This window comes from Notothenia coriiceps, unplaced genomic scaffold (assembly GCF_000735185.1).
Source record: "Notothenia coriiceps isolate Sejong01 unplaced genomic scaffold, NC01 NC01_scaffold00026421, whole genome shotgun sequence".
NCBI classification, from domain to species: Eukaryota; Metazoa; Chordata; class Actinopteri; order Perciformes; family Nototheniidae; genus Notothenia; species Notothenia coriiceps.
Window position 1 is genome coordinate 483537 of NW_011359122.1, and position 16830 is coordinate 500366.

At 44.9% G+C, this 16830-nt stretch overlaps 2 protein-coding genes across 5 annotated transcripts in view; one reads left to right on the top strand and one right to left on the bottom strand.

The window, feature by feature from the left end:
• Positions 1-458: 458 nt before the first annotated feature.
• LOC104956849 (serine/threonine-protein kinase WNK3-like) lies at positions 459-7893 on the bottom strand. 4 transcript variants are annotated; one of them, XM_010784405.1, is made up of 8 exons: positions 6725-7893; positions 6420-6525; positions 4252-4334; positions 3804-4150; positions 3381-3616; positions 3192-3287; positions 2948-3111; positions 459-2861 (listed from the first exon to the last, which is right to left on the bottom strand). In XM_010784405.1, the coding sequence occupies exons 1-8, from the start codon at positions 7889-7891 to the stop codon at positions 2295-2297; spliced, it is 2766 nt and encodes a 921-aa protein (XP_010782707.1). In that variant the 5' UTR covers positions 7892-7893; the 3' UTR covers positions 459-2294. The 4 variants fall into 4 exon arrangements, with proteins under 4 accessions (XP_010782707.1, XP_010782706.1, XP_010782703.1 ...); XM_010784404.1 differs by having other exon boundaries at positions 4252-4337; XM_010784401.1 differs by having other exon boundaries at positions 4252-4337; positions 6279-6525.
• Positions 7894-9229: 1336 nt separating this feature from the next.
• The window catches only part of LOC104956931 (E3 ubiquitin-protein ligase HUWE1-like), a 26347-nt gene continuing 18746 nt past the window's right edge, over positions 9230-16830 (top strand). The window contains exons 1-9 of the mRNA XM_010784511.1: positions 9230-9271; positions 9438-9662; positions 13928-14050; positions 14149-14244; positions 14380-14649; positions 15133-15285; positions 15398-15525; positions 15636-15717; positions 16089-16265. Coding sequence (XP_010782813.1) covers positions 9230-9271; positions 9438-9662; positions 13928-14050; positions 14149-14244; positions 14380-14649; positions 15133-15285; positions 15398-15525; positions 15636-15717; positions 16089-16265 — 1296 coding nt within the window. The remainder of the gene's footprint in view (positions 9272-9437; positions 9663-13927; positions 14051-14148; positions 14245-14379; positions 14650-15132; positions 15286-15397; positions 15526-15635; positions 15718-16088; positions 16266-16830) is intronic.

Consider the following 16830-nt stretch of genomic DNA (forward strand, 5'->3'; position numbering starts at 1 on the left):
TTATAACTGAAATACATCTAAAAAATTACCAAAGATTCTCTGAAGACAATCTTGAACTCAGAGGTATATCGATGCAGGGGAGTCCCATGTAAACATAGATGAAAACCAGTGTTTTTTTCTAGTTTCAAATAACCTTATATGTATAATGATGAGAACACAATTTTACAATTTGTACAACCCCATTTCAAAATACAAAAATAATCTTTATCTTTTAGATAACATTTTGGTAACACTTCAAGGACAAAGTCAGCTCTACATCATGAATCATGATAATTAAGCTGTAGCTTGCAGCCAACATGTTAGTATCAGACATGACAGCACATTATCTCCCCTTCACTAAGAATAAACTACATCTCTGTGACGGTTTGGGATGTCTTGAAAATCAATATATTCTAGTGTATGCAGTTTCTGAACAACCATACCATTTAGCACAAGCTACTCCTTCTTAACCATTTATGTTTTATTATCTTTGACTCACTTCAGCAATCTTTAACAACCGGTAAGATCTCCTGTTTTCATTGGCAAGCAATATCTCGATAATTATTAAAACAGAAATGTTGCTTTGACTACAGGCTACTAATTATACCCAAACGTGTATTATTTCCAGACCATTCATGGTCAAATGCTTGTATGGAGCACTGATAACCCAATAAAATGTACAGTAATATATTAACTGCTGATATATTACTCTGTATCTCTACATCTACAAATAAAGGGTGCAGAAATAGAGGAATGGGACATTTTGCAGTGTGCGTAAAAAAGCACAATTATGGCCCACAGTTCAGCTTCTGAATGATACATTCACACTGACATCCTATGGTCAAAGCCTCAATTGTTTACAACTGAAACAAGGGATTTATCCGACGCCAAACAAAATTACAAAATATGCAAGTGAGGATGTGACAACGATGTTGGACATCAAGCTTGCGACCAGTATTTGGTCTAACCTCTCACTTGTTTTGTTAAAAGCCCAAAGCATAGGCATAGTAAACATTTTTAGTTGGGTACAGTGATATTTTTAGGGGCTACTTTCAATGAAAAGAAACAGGGATGAAATTCATAATGAAATATATACCAAAAGACTTTCACCAAGCTTTGTCACAAAGAAATAATATACACTCACACACCCACAAAAAAAATGCAGTAATTTTAAAAGGCAATATGGGAATAACACATGGACTCCCCGATCTATAATAACTTGGCAGTTTTATCTTTCTCCTCAGCATGACACCATGATATACTTTGATATGAGCTCTAACCGAAAGCAAAAATGTCAAATAGGAAAGCAAATGTACTTGCTTGTATGATCACAGTAAGCTGCAAATGGTAGCTTCACGAATATAAAGCAAGTGCACGCACTTTGCATTCTGGCAAGTCATGTTAGTTATAAGGTCATGCAGTCTTGGGCTGAGTGTACCCAGGTCTCCACTGAACATACATGGCATACTTCAATTTGCCATCACATCACTCATAGTAAGTTAGAGTGTTTCTATGGTACAACTGCTGAACATTAAATAATACAAATGAAGCACATGCTGTACGTTTGAACAACACTGCAACACTATATTGGCAGCACTATGGTAACGATGGTAGCCAGATCACTTTACCATGCTTTACGGTATAACATGCTATTCGTTTTCTTTTGTTGCTCAATTGTATCACCTTGTGCTGTAGGTCTGCAGTTTTATGTAATAATCATGAGAAGATCCTATCTGCATCCGGTTTTCATCATGTGCTACTACAAAAATATGTTATGCCTTACAGAAAAATTCATACAATACATGCTGATCAATTTAGATGACCATTACTAATTGCACTTTTAAGATTGATAGTCCTTTCACTGTAAGCAAAGACAAATTCAAACACAGTGTCAAATATGTTCTACCTCTGCTTAGGAAGAGTTCAACTGAGTTGGTTTTAAAACAAACATGAATGTTAATTTGTGTAAAAGGACATAAGGGATATGTACTTGGATAATCCATAAACACTCAACCACACTCATAAAACACACACGCTCATACATTTAAGAATGTATACATCTCAACACCCAAACATACCATGATTCATAAACACAGCTGTTGTGTTCCATGTTGCCCTCTGTCTGTACATGTTATAATCTATCACGTCTCACATTCACGCCCCATCTCATCCAGATACACTGGAATCCATATAATCATTGCAGTCACTATTCTCTCATACACAGCCACAACTAACAATTCAAATAGATCTGCTTTACATCCTGATCCACGTCACGTTTCCATCTCTTGCACCTTCATATTAACCTCACACTGGTTTCATTTCTGTCCCAGAGGAAGAGTAGAGGTTGGGGGTGTTGGGTGAATTTTGGCACTGGAAGGTAGAGCAGCAGTAGAGCAAGAGGAGGAAGAGGTTGAGGAGGGTGAGGAATAGGAGCATAACTTCCCCCCAGTAGCAGTAGTGCTATCTGCTGGTGCAGCGGAGCCACTGCCAGGCAGTGGGGGTGCAGCCGTGGACACTGGAGATGTGGGCATTTGGGAAGGCAGCAGCGGTTGGCTTTGAGGTGTAGATTGGGGCAGCTGGGTGATGGGCTTTGTCTCTGGTAGAGACTGGGACTGTGTGGGAGTTTGCATCCCGGGCTGCTGGCAGAGTGTAGACTGCTGATAGGTCGCCTGCTGTAGGGGGAGAGACTGATGGAGGTGTAAACTTTGTTGCATCGGTGGCACTGTGGCCATGTGCGATTGTGGTGATGGTCCCAGAGAGTGCAAGGTGGAGAGGCTTCCTCCAGCGGTGTAGTGAGGAGGGGTTGCCCCGGGCAGGCCGGCAGGGGTCGGGGATGCCAGGGGATTCAGCGGTGTCACTGGAAACCAACCAGGGGGAGCCTCCTGTATGGAAAATAATTCACAGTGCAATCATGATATCCATAAAACAATCCCAAACAAATATTTTTTTCTATAGTGAGTATTCCTACCTCTGTCGGCTGGCTCCAGCCTCCCAACTCCTGCACCTGCTGAATCTGTTTGATTTGATTAAGTGAAGGTTTGGGCTGGGCGGGGCCCATCGTCTCCTTCGTCCAATCATCAACAAGTTTGTGCAGTTCATCTGTGAATGTGCTTTTTCTAAGAGGGCTGTGATCTGTGGAAAAATTAGGGCATGTATCATAATTGTTCTGTTTAATTTCTGTGTTGTCTTGATTTATCACTGAGAGACTGCACCTCGTTTGGCAGGCAATGAAGTGCAGTGCTCTGTGTTGCAGTAAAGGGGCAGCCTAGTCTGTTCACCACCTGAGAAACTACTTGACTGCTGAATCCCTAGACGGGAGATATATAGAACAGTCACACAGAGATCAAGCAGTAACAGAAAAAAGAGAAAGCGGGAGAAACATCATCTATAAAAGTGTGTACCAGAGTGTGTGACTCCGTTGTTATCCATGTGAGAGTGAGGCCGCGGTCGGAGCTTGATTTTGGCTGGCCTGGGCCTACGAGGAGAGAGGACAGGGGGTCCCGAGGGAAGAGAAGGGATGCGGGACAGGGAGGCAGGCAGACTCTGCCTTTGGTCTTTGAGGGAACGAAGCTGTTGGTACAGCTCCTGCAGCTCTCTGTTCTGCTGGGACTGAAGGCACACCACCTCTTTGATGTGCCTGTAAAGAAAGAGAGACAAACAGAATAGGAATATAGTAAGAGTTTCAAGGTTTGAGAAAAGAACATGAACTGAAAATGCAAAACAAAAGAGTATTTAAGGGTAAAAACACTTGTTATATAGACAAGAAACAACCATAAATGGAAATATAGCAAAATGGAGGTTAAGCTTTGCCCTCTTTGGCTTACTTCTCTCTGAGCGTGTGTAGTTCTTTTCTCAGGTCTTCATCCACCATCTCACACTCATTATCATCATCATCGTCATCGCTGCTGGCCAGGGGGGAGTGGCTGTGCCCATGACCTCGAGGCAGGTGAGCCATTGCTGGGGTCCTCTTATGCTCATCTCTCTCTCCCTCCTTTGCTCGAGATCTCCTCCTCTCCCTCTCCAGGTCGGGAGACACCGGGGAGCTGTCAGTGTTCCTGTCCGCTTTCCTGGTCTCGGCCTGGCTGACAGAGAAGCGTCCCACTTTCCTGTGCGTGCTCCCATGAGCTGATGGCGCAGCCTTCGGGGGAGAGGACAGGGGAACGGGTGTCACCTGATGGCAGAGGATGTGGGAGATATTAGCTTCCTGTCCGAGCTGCAATGAAGGTTCAGACTGATGAGTGGCAAAGATTAAATCTGTTCTGTTGCTCCTACCTGAAATCGTCCTTTGCGTGCATGAGGTGGATTTAGGGGTGGCGCCTCCTTCTCCTCTCTAAGTGCCTGACTGCTGGAACGTCCTTCTGATAAAGAGACAGGGATGAAAAACAAAAAATGGGAGACAAGGACCGACAGGGGCAAAACCACAGAGACATGGGTATGAAGAGAACAAAAAATGATGAGGAACGAACGCAACAAACACAAAAAAATGTACCCGACATGAGACATACAGATGCACACAGATAGACGTGGGACATGAACACAGAGGCACAGTGTTAAAAATCACCCTTCAGTGTCACACATCATTAACTCTGCGACTAACATGACTTGCATGCAGTTTTATGAAATGTGTAACATATGAGTTCTGTGAATGTAATTTGGTAAAATATAAACAAAAAACTGGATAATACATTTTTGTAGATGAAAGAAAATAAATCTTAAGAATGTGTAATGGGCGTGTGGGGAGGGGTGGTAAATGCTTGTGTCATTAAGAAAAATTATAGTAGGCATTTCATAAAAATAACACATAGTGAAATGGCATTTGAATGTTTACAACAGTTTACCCCCACCCACCCACACATCCACTCACTCATTCTCACTGACTCACCATATTCCCACTCATATATCAGACAACAGAGCCCAATATCACATTCCAGCTCTGTGCTCTATTCCAGTGATATTGTTCAGTGTTTTTGATATTTGGGATTACTACATGTGCAAAGTGTAAACATGGATAATAACTGCATAATTTAAAATCAACATTTATAGGTATGCAGCCTGATACAAATTAGGGGTCAACTGATTTGTTTTTTTCAGGGGCGAGACAAGGCTGATTATTCATCAAGGAGACCAATAACCTTGTTTTTGCAACTTCGGTTGTGATTCTGTTGCTGATTTCAACTCCAGCAATATCTGCAGCATTGTATAAAACACTGATTTACTTGCAGCTTTAGTCTGGATTAGCTGCACCAGAGCCAATGTAGTGGATTTATTTTCATTTTCTTTATTTGAAAAATAACTATTCTTCTAAATGCTTGATATCCCAGATGACTATCGGTTGACCCCTTATTTTAGTGTTACTTACAGGCAACGGTCCATTATTAGTCAGCTGTGCGGAACATAACATGTGCTCATGCATGTGCACTTTCAGAAAAGGCGCTACGCTATTGCTTATCATATTAAACATATAAACAAAAACACATGCAGGACGGCTGAAATAATTGTCAGCGTGACAGCTGTTACAGCTGGGAGCAATGCCTACCCATGTATAAGACAACCTTATAATCCCTGGGAAATGTGCACAATATGGCCTGGAAATAATAACTTTAATCTGCATATTTATAGTTAATGCAAATGGAATTATGGCCTACTACCACTACAGAATATAGCATAGTCTCATGGAGACATGCTACTGTAGGAGCTGACACAGAAGGCGACACATTTTCTAAATGTAAACTGATGACACAATATCAGTTTAGCAACTAAGCATCTTTCTTATATGTGTAATGAGGTGAGTTGCCCGGTGCTGTCTACACTGAGCCAGCAGGTGGAGGTGAGATGGTTGCTGCTGGCTGTGCTTGCAGACTCGTGGCAGAAATATGAAGGGAGATGTCACGGCACAGGCACAGCTGGGTTTTACTCCAGAGCCAACCTCTTCCTACACTGTGCCAATCTTCCACCCTCCTCTACTCTCGTCTGTTCTCGCCCCAGGGTAAGCAACCCATGCAAAATTAAAGATTGCCAAGAAAATAAAATTAAGCAAAAATAAATTTAGAAAAGAAGGGAAACAAAACAATAATGCATGTAGTGATGTCAACACTAACATTACATGGATTGTCTATTGTCACATTAAAATATAAAAAAACAGGATTATTTAGCTATCAACATTAACATTAACAGTAATTAATTCCTGTTGGTTAAAAAAGTTATTTTACTATGTTAAAACTAGTACTAGATATTAGAGTTACGACCATGTCCCAACATCCCATTCTCACTCTCTCTCTCGCTCCCTGAGAGGACGCTACCTTGCTGGACTCTGGGCTTCTTGAACAAGCTGGCGGAGTGGCGCAGTTTGCACGCCCAGTTTTTGAATTTGCGAGTCCAGGATTTCTTGCTAACAGGATTTCTGATACTAGGACATGTCAGGTTTAGGCCAAAATATCCACCTCCTGCATTGTGCTTCTGCTGTCCATGCCGGAGGGGGATCGGGTGCTGATTGGGGGGCCACGATGCGTCTCCAGTGGTACTGGTGTCAGAGTGTGGGCGTACAGCCTAGAACAGTTAAGACAATTAAGAGTGGCTGCATGGAGTTGAGACGTTCAAAACGGAGAGACACACAAACATGTCAAAACAACAAATGTAACAAACAGCTTTAGACAGCAATACACTGACATTTACTAAATAAAATAATGTACATTTAGTATAGCGAAGACAAATTTGATAGAGAATGTTCGCAAAATGTATCACTCACAAGAATGGTTGGTTCTCCTGGTACGGGTGGACGCTGGCGCCCAACAGACTCATCATGATTGGGAGGAAGGAGAGAGGCAGGCGGGGTGGAGGAGGCGGAGGTGGAGGGGAGAGATGGACCAGGCTGGTGCTCCACTGGGCCTTTCTCTGCAAAATAAACTGCTTCTGAGGAAGGTATTTCTCCTCTGCAACCCCTCTCTCGGTCAGGGGAGGTGGATGAGGAACGGGAGGTTGTAGAGGAGGTAGAAGAGGATGAGGAGTGAGGAGAAGTATTTGAGGAGGAGGCAGGTTGGGGGAAAGAGTAGTGGCGAGACAGTGGCTCAGATGACTCGTCTCCTGCTGCTGACGTGGAGGCAGCTGATGTAGGTCCAGAGGCCGGCGCCGCCCCGCTGCTGTACTCCTGATACAACAAGTTCCTCAGCTTCTCATCCAGGGTCTTTATGCGGTTGTCCACAAATTCAATTTTGGGGGGGCCTTCACTGTCTGACTCAGCCACGGAGGAAGGCTGAGCGGGAGATGGTGTCATCGTGAGGGAGAGTGTGGGTACGGGTGCATCAGAGCTCAGATTGAGAGGCGGCAGAGAGGATTCAGAGGAAGGGGGGAAATTCGTAAAGTAGCTGCATGTGTCTTCTGTGAAACTTGTCTCTCCTGTAGAAACCTCTGACTCTGACATCTGTAAAGAGGACTGCTTCGTCAGGGAAAACTGCTGTTGTTTCTGCGGTGTGTCCGTCGCTTTAACCGCTTCTTGTTGCTGCTCAGTGTGTTGCTGCTGTATATGCTGGTGTGACAACTCAGCAGGGATTTGTGTTTGTTGTGGAATCTGCTGTTGTGGTATCGGGCTAACATTTAGCTGGGCCTGTTGTTGAAGAAACTGTTGACTAATTGGCACAGGCAGCATTTGGCTGTGATCAGGATTTGAAGCCACAGAACCCATAAACATCTGCTGTTGTGGTTTTTGTTGTTGTTGTTGTTGTTGTTGTTGTTGCTGCTGCTGTTGCTGTTGCTGCTGTTGCTGTTGCTGCTGCTGTTGCTGCACCAGCTGCTGTTGCTGTAAGTGCATTGTCTGTTGTAGGTGTAGCTGCTGCTGTTGATCAATGGCAGCCTGCTGTTGAGGCAATGCAGCAGCTTGGGTTGCCATTACTTGCTGTTGTAGCGCAGGCTGTTGCATCATTGTTGTTGTTGTTGTGATTTTTGTAGCGTAAGACGTTGTCGTCCGATATAATTTGTGTTGTCGATGTTGGTCTTCCGGTCGAAGTCGTTGCCGTTGTACTCGTCGTTGTCACGTTGAGGTTGTCGTTTATCTCGTCGTCGTCGTTCGAGACAACCGGGTTGTTGTCAATCGTCGTTGTCGCACAGTCGTTTTGTTAAGAACGATGTTGTTGTTGGTTCGCCTCTCTAATGTAGTTTTCCGAGACTATGTCGTAAGTCTAAGTCCTCGTCGTCGTTGTTCGTCGGGGCAGGAGTCGTTGGCCTTCAACAGAGACTAAGAAGAGTTTCGTTGTCAACTCGTCGTCTGAAGTCTGACGTAGGTTCGGCTATACGTCGTGACACACACAGGGTGTTGGTTTGCGGGGGGTCAAATGCAGAGTAAGACGGAGTGTGTTGTCGTTCGTCGTACTAGCAGTCGTCGTCCGGCTTCGTAAACAGACCGGGGTCCGGGAGGGTCGTAGTGCGACCGTAATTACACTCCCGGATTATAGAGTCAACCTCGAGGTCGGTGAACTCTATCTAGGTCTAGTCCGGGGGAGTTAAACAGCGTCCCGGTCCAGGGGGTACCGTGGAAAGTCTGAATGAGTGCAGGGACAGGTCTGCGGACGACCACTAGTGGTCGGTTCAGAAGTGGGTCGTTCCTTTCTCACTCCGAGAGGGTCTGGCCGGGTCAGTTAATAGTGGTCAGGTGTCATGTTCGGTGAGTCCGGATACTACCTCCGGGTTCATGGACGAGGACGCGTGATAGGTCCTGTCTTAGTACATAGGTCTGGTGAACAAGTCATGGAAGTCGTTTATTAAGAAAATGTGCTGATCATTTAGGTCCTGGACGGGCGGGAGATGTGGCTGAAGTCCACTAGGTCAGGGTTGTAACGGGTTGACACCCTGTAAGTCTACTAAGACTCGGTTGTCTCGTTTCCATGATAGAGTCGGAGGTCGACATTTAACCGAGGTTAGCGCAGGGTCAGGTCTAGGTTCGTAGCTCTGAGAACAAGTCGGTTTTGACGAGTTTACGGACACGAGTACGCGGGGTCCAGGTCGTTGTTCTGAGTCCGGGTGGGGAGCGGTCTGTGTACGAGTCACGGTGCTGACGACCGGAAAACTGGGTAGTCATAAAGGGAGTCGCGCTGGGGGTGGGTTCGGAGACGGTGGAAATGTTGTCCTTACATGTGTATAATTGACGTCGTCGTCGTCGTCGCGTCGGTCGTTCGTTCTCGTTGTTCTGTGAAGGTCGATGACGATATAGTCGGTCTTACGTTAAGACAGAGGATCGAGTCACCTTCACAAACCTTCATGCATGATCAGTGTCAAGGTATCAACTGGGACGTTGAAACAGGTGGTGAGGAGTAGGACACGTTGTCAACCTGTCGGATATGACAGGTCCGCGATACGTCGCGAGGGTCCTTTCCTCGGGAAGGTCAAGTGAATCAGGTAGTGGGAGGGTCGGAGGGTACGGAAGTCAGACGACACGTTAATGCTCTTTTTGTGTCGATGTCTTTCGAAAGAGTTGCGTCGTGGTGACCGAGGTGGAGAGGTGTTCCGAGTTCAATGACCGAGTCGGGTTAGGTGTGCGTAGGTCGTTGGAGAGAGATATTTTGTCCGACCCTACGGGGAACTACTCTCCAGACGTCGGGGGTGTCCAGGTGGACAGAGTTGTAGACCAACTCGTAGAGAAGGACGTCGTCTGTCCGTGGACATACAACGTTCGGGTCGGGACGGGTAGTTGTCAGGTTAGAGCACCAGTCCGCCGGGGGGCAGAGGCGTTCGTGTTCGGGTTTCGTCTACGGAACGGTCGGAGTGTGTGGTGTGGTGTTTGTCGAAAAGTCACGGTTTAGGTGTAGGGGGGTTTGTTGTCTGGCGTGGAAGTTCTGTGTCCGAGTAAGAGTGTGGTTTGTGCGTGACCTATGGAATAACGCTTGTCGCGGCAAGATTAGGGGTCGACAGAAATCGACGTGTTGTTTGCGGGAGTTGGGGACAGAGTATGCGAGTATAGGGGGTTTGTAGTGTGGTAGAGAGGAAAGGACGGAGGGTGGGAGGGCGACCGCGACGGGGGAGACGGTTCTTCGCACGGATGTAGAGGAGGTCGTCGGGTTCTATTGGGATGTCCCGTCCGGCTGAATATGGGGTTGTGGAGGGCGAGACGACAGTGAATTGAGATTTTACGAACTGAGATTTACGGGGGCTTTGATTCGGGGCGTTCGGGAGCGACGTTCTGACACTGGCAATGGGACAACCACCGCTGAACGAGTCCCATCGTCCTTCTTACTCTCAACTTAATTTTCTTAATATGAAACGACCGTATGCGACCGTCTTACTATCTCACTGATGGTTGATGAATAAACTTTTTGTGAAACTGACAAACCAACTTTGATGCGGTCCACAAATTAGAAATTTGTACTCTATAAATATCTCAGCACGTACAATAATCTACTTTCAATAATAAGTAATATGAATGAACCTTTTTTAGAAGTTACGATTGTACAATCAAGAGAAAAGAAACACAGACGTATGGAGGACACGAACAAAAGTAAAATGAGATGTTCCTACCCGGTATGGCAGATCATGTCTTGTATTAAGAGAAGGTCCCATTACAGAGAATTTAGCGTGGGCGGTAAAGATGTATTATACACAAACGTATATTTAATAAGGTTGTACAGTTAGGCACGTTCTATTTTTGTGACATCATCACGGGCTATGAGCTCTTTGACAACAGTTTTACGGAATCAGACTGTTGCCGAGGTTCTGTAATTCACGTTAGTCAGGAAAGACTTATCACATTTTGTGTACCCCTCCGTATATCAAGACATAAACATGCGACTTTCGGAAAAGATGTAAAACATACAAATATATCTCTACCGGTTACCTTTATTCCGTATTAGTCGTTTGATGTAAAGAGTCAAAAGTCTTATCACCCATCTGACTCAATCTAATCCTTGATATTACAACGTAATCCGAATCAAGTGTATAAAAAATGGTTTTATAGATATACGATTGAATAACAAACGCGATAACTGGTTAGTTGGGTGTCACATGCACAGTTGTACTTTATGTATGTAGACCTACACAAAGACACACTATATTTTACGAATTTACTAGCATCAACTAATTATTTATTACGTAGTGTAATGTATAAAAGTCCCTACATGCCATACCAGATTCGCCATAAAAACACGTAGTACTACACGATTTGGGCTCGAAGAATGGCAATGTGTGGTCGTCCAGGCAAAGGTCGATTACCCTCCTTTTGGGAAGGTCCGAGTACCCGTACCCGTATCAATCTATCTCAATTTCTACGTTTCCATTCGAGGCCCAGTCTTCAGACTCTTTCAAAGTGTAGTCATAGTTTGACTCGTACGAGGTCCATTTTTCGTTGGGGATCGTATACACGACTTAATTACATATCAGGATATCGTGGTACCAAAATTTTGATTTGGAGATATGTACAACTAAATAGTAACAGGAGCGGGGTCCACAGTCCCGTCACCCTGTTTTCCACCTTACGGTCAACCTTTGGGTATGGTTGTTCTTACCTGTGTACAATTTAAACTGTGGCTTCCCTACCCGTCGTCTTCCTATATCGTCTATGTACCATCCGGCGAGGCTTACAATAATATTGTCATACGTACGAAGAATTTTTATAAGTAACATACAGAAAATAGTTCGACAGACTAACGTAAAACAGACATCCCATCTCCTCTTGAAACAAGAACTACATCTCTTTCTCTCTGTAAACAACTCCCTCGAATCTCGGTGACGGTCTTTCTGAGTGCTTTAGAAAGGTTTGAGTAAGTGTTCATACAACTATAGGTATAAAATTAGAGTGTGAGAAGAGAAGCGAGACTTTACAAAGACCAAAAACTTTTTATTAATAAATGATTAGAGATAAGAAGTTATCTGACCTTGTTGACTGGTCAACAAACACTCGTGAGGCTGGTCAAGAAAGTTTCACTCAATACTTATTTAACGAAAAATCAGGTGTTTTTCATCGCGGTCTTTTATTTTATTATACACATAGAAGATATTTAACAAGATGTGATTTGATCCTTTTATGCAGATACGACCGAAAGGTGTCAGCCTCCCGTCACGGCGGTAAGGAGGGTCACCCTGCGACCGCGAAGAATTAGTTAGTCTGATAAGGGGTGTCTCTGAGAGATAGGGGCCTCGTCTCATGTGGCGAATGTAGTACTTCTCTACTCCTAGGAGACAGAGGAAGTTTGTCTCTCTCCACTGGGAGATCCCAATTTAACATTTACGACGGATAAAATGTACTGAACTGTACTGTCGTATTGTTCTTTGATTGGTAACACAGGAAGAGTACACGCGGCATCTTTCACTTCCTAGTGGTCTCAGTACCTCAGGTATTGGGTCTGACTGAAGAGGGGACGGGTGCGGAAAGGCGGGTGGAGGGGAGGACGAGAGTGACGGAGCCGGGACGGAGGTAACGGGGAGTTCGTGCGACGCGGGCCGAGAAAAAATGGGGTGACCGGGGACTTTCGTAGAGTCGTGGTCGGGAGGTGAGAATTTAGGAGACAGGGACGGTGACGAAGTCCACCCAAAACTTGCCGGTTAGGGTTTGGGAGTCGAAGACCAACTGGGTTTAACGTTCACAAGGGAGTAGGTATCGTTATTGGACGACGTTTTGGGGGGGTGACGGGGTTGCAGTACAGGGGGTGTGGGTACTTTGTAAAGAAGGTTCTTCAGGACGAGAGGGACCTCGTTCCACGAGGTGGACGTTGTCCAGTCTCATACCCCCTATGTCACGATTGACCGATGTTTTCCAGTAATACAGCGGACGTCGCCCGGTTGAAGTTGAAGAAAGTGAGGGGAGGAGGACGACGTAAACGCCACTAGGAGAAGACGCCATTCGAATGAACCGTACCTCGTAGGTCGTTTGCGAGTAAGTCGTTACGGTGTTGTTTGGTGTCCGTGTGTTGATGTCGGACGCAATGTCGTCGTCCCAAGGCCATCAAGTTGTCGTTGACGTCCGTTACGTCGAACTTTGCTGGTCTATGTCGTCGTCGCGTTGGTGTCCGTTGTCGTGTAGGTCACATAGGTTCTCGTTTACGTCTACCGTCGTCAGGTGAGGTCGTCGATGTTTGTAGTCGTTGATACGTCGTGTGTTTAATGTTGACTGACTACACCGTCCACAACGTGTGTCAGACACGGAGACGTCGTGCAAAGACGGTGGATCAGGGGGGTGTCGTCTGGGTGTGTTCGGGAAGGTCGGAGTTGGTCGTGTTTGTGGAGTCATTANGGGGGGGGGGACACAAACGGGCAGACAGCAGAGCTCGGCGCAATAATGCAGATTTGTTTGACTTTTTTACACTTTGTTGTTCTCCTCCTTTCTTCCGCTCTTGTCTCTGATTGTGAGTGTGTGCATTCGCGTGTGGGGGAGCGGAGCCCCGCCCTTCAGAAACAGAGCGGAGGGAGAATGTGAATACGCAAAGCAGTGGACACTGAAACATGCACATTGGATAAATAACAGGCGTTTAGTTTATTTAATACAAGAGCACATGTTCAATGTGAAAAGTGACCCTAGATAGATTACTTCAGTTGCACAAAAAAAACACCTTGAATTTCAGGCGGGGCGCGGGGCTCCGTTGGCAGGGCGCAGCGCCCCGCCAAGACAATGGTAGGGGAAACACTGCATTGGTTTTATTCCTAGACAACTGTGTTTTATATGTAATGTCTACGCAGCATTGTGTTGTCAATGTGCTGCTTTTTTTCCAGTCAGATATGCAGATTGACAATCCTGCTTTTTGATTCTGTTGATTTAAATCAGCATCTCATTCTGGTAGATTAAGAATCTAAATTGTGACACCTCTTATAATGATAGCAATGCTCTCTGAGTTCCCCTTTCAGTTCATGACATGTTTCAGTCCTTATCATTTGAGCCTCATAATACCCCCTTCTTTATAGCTGCGCTCGCTCCTGACCTCATCTCTGTTAAATCTCTTTATTTCAAAATGCTTCATCTTTTTACGTTGCCTTTTAGCTGATGGATATGGGTTTCTCCCGAGAGCATGCCATGGAGGCCCTACTGAACACGAGCACCATGGAGCAGGCCACAGAGTACCTACTCACTCACCCTCCTCCACTTCTTGGTGGAGCAGTAAGGGTAAGAGATCATAAAAAGAAATGAGCACGTACTTCCCTCCTTATTAACTTTGCAAGTCAAATTCAAGCAACTGACATTGTTCTCCATGTTTCATCTAGGACATGACCATGTCAGAAGAGGACCAGATGATGAGGGCCATTGCCATGTCACTTGGACAAGAGGTCAGCATGGAGCAGCGATCCGACTCTCCTGAGGTGTGGCCTCCTAACTTCTCAAATTGCATGCAAAAACATTTCACTTTCAACTGTCTGATGCTTAATGAACCCCAAACTTAAGACAATGGTGCCGATTAGCTGAGCAGCCGCTGAGATGATTTCTGTGTTCTTCAGGAGGCAGCACGTCGGCGCGAGGAGGACGACAGGAGAGCCAGGGAGCGGGCAGAGGAGGAGGAGGCCCGCTGCCTGGAGCGCTTCATGGAGGCTGAGCCCCTGGACCCCAAGGAGCTGCACACCTTCACCGATTCCATGCTGCCTGGCTGCTTCCATCTGCTGGACGAGCTGCCTGACACCGTGTACCGGCTCTGTGACCTGCTGATGACGGCCATCAAGAGGAGCGGCCCCGAGTACAGAGATCTCATCCTCGGACAGGTCGTCCACCAGGTCAGTGGAGAGTTGATGGTTCACATTGCAGTCTGCTCTAGAGAGATTACTATATATACATGTTAGGATTCAATGACTTGCAGGATGCAAAATATTAATGTACATATATACATTCCTTTGTTCAGATGCATTTAAAGTTGAGCTCTACCGAGTCCGTTCATTATTCATTTTGAATAAGAACATTCTGAACATCTGTATCAGTGTTTCTAACTACCTGTTAACAGGATGTCTGCAATTAAGACTGCCAAGTACTTTAGCTTAAATATCAAATTGAGAGCTGTTATAAAATTGAAATTTGATTGAAAAGCAGTGTATCTTTGTTTCTGTATTTGTAATTGGTTTAGCCAATGTCTTGAATGCAGAGCTAACTTTGTGATCCAGTCTGTATGCTGTGATCACTCATTGGCAATAGAAGCACAACATTCCTGTGTTCCTGATTGTGTGTGTGTGTGTGTGTGTGTGTGTGTGTGTGTGTGTGTGTAGGTGTGGGAGGCAGCAGATGTGCTCATCAAGGCGGCTGAGCCCCTGACTACCAGTGACACAAAGACGGTCTCTGAGTGGACCAGACAGATGGCCACACTGCCACAAGCCTCCAAGCTTGCAACAAGAATTCTGCTTCTGACGTTGCTTTTTGAGGTAACAGAAAGGCATCCATTAAAAATGGTATCCTTCAAGCGTAATTCATAGAAGAATTGTCTTGTTAATCTACACAGCCTTAACAATCACTTGTTGGTTTTTGTTTCTGAAGGAGCTGAAGCTGTTGGGTGCCAGAGTGATCGAGAACAGTGGGATTCTTAACTTGCTGATAAAGCTGCTTGAGGTCGTACAGCCCTGTCTTCAGGCTGCTAAAGAACAGAAAGACATCCAGACACCAAAGTCAGTTCTTCAGCCTCACACACTCATTTGAACTTGAAAATGATAAACCGAATATTCTATAGAAGAGCCTTAATTTGTACTAATCATCAAATGACATCCCTTTTCTGCAGATGGATCACACCAGTGCTGTTGATCATTGACTTCTATGAGAAGATGGCAGTCTCTTCAAAACGCAGGGAACAAATGAACAAGGTAAAAGTCTACCTTTTTATAAAACCAAGCCTCAGGCACAGATTGCATTTGTAAAGTTAGACACTAACCTGTTAGGTTACAAGTACAGGTTTAGAAAAACATGCACTATGTCTTCATTGATTTGGAAACATGCATACATTCAATATGTTTGTACTTTGAGGTACTTTTCTGCTAAATACCCTTTTTTAATGCACGTTCTCTTTATTCAAGACTTGAACATTCAAAGTATTTAGATAAGAAGATAATAATAAATGTTATTTCAAACAACCTTGCTTCAAGAATTCATTTCGTTTTGTTTTTGTCCAGAGTTGTTTGGTATTTTGTGTACCTCTTTAGTCAAATGAATGAGTTTTCTTTTTGTCTGCTTCTAGTATCTGCAACCCAACGGGAATAACTGGCGTTGGTTTGATGACCGCTCCGGCCGGTGGTGCAGTTACAGTGCGTCAAACAACAGTACCATTGACTCTGCATGGAGAGCTGGGGAGAGCAGCGTCCGCTTCACAGCTGGCCGCCGGAGATACACTGTGCAGTTCAACACCATGGTGCAGGTATTCACCACCCCTTTGTTCACAGCCTGAGAATACTAGGGCTGTCCCGAATACCATTTTTCGGGTTCCGGATATTCGGTAGTAATCAGCAGCGAATATTTGAATATTCGGTGCGGAGAGATTTGTATTTTTTTTTCAAAAAAACTTTTTGGGGAAAAAAGGTTTCATAACACGCTCCGAATTCGAGACACCTGACAACACACTGTTAAGCAGAAGCGCAGAAAGAGCATACTATTACGATTTATATTTATTTATTGTCTCAGTACTCGCAAACATTAAAACTAAATGTGTCCTCTGTAGGGTAACTGTAGGGTCTGCTCTATTGTTGAGGATGTTGATGGCTGGGATGCGTGGGGATGCACCTATGGACACAAGTTATTATTAGGCTGAGCTACTCAACTTTATGCCATTGCCTTAGCCCCAGATGTTCCCACATTACATTATTATTTTCACTATTCGGATAAAAGCAAAGTAAGTGCACGTTTTTATCATGTGTAACGTTACTGTTTAAACGGCAGATAAAGCAGCTTCGTCATGGCAACTTGACAACAGCTAAGCTAAGCTA

Bases quoted from the DNA above. Each gene is read 5' to 3' on its own strand.
- LOC104956849 (XM_010784401.1), bottom strand. From the start codon at position 7,891: ATGCAACAGCCTGCGCTACAACAGCAAGTAATGGCAACCCAAGCTGCT. The intron at 4,338-6,278 runs GTAGCGTCCTCT...TCTCTTTATCAG, and splicing joins GAAGCCCAGAGTCCAGCAAG to AAGGACGTTCCAGCAGTCAG. The intron at 2,862-2,947 runs GTAGGAATACTC...TTTTCCATACAG, and splicing joins GCTGGAGCCAGCCGACAGAG to GAGGCTCCCCCTGGTTGGTT.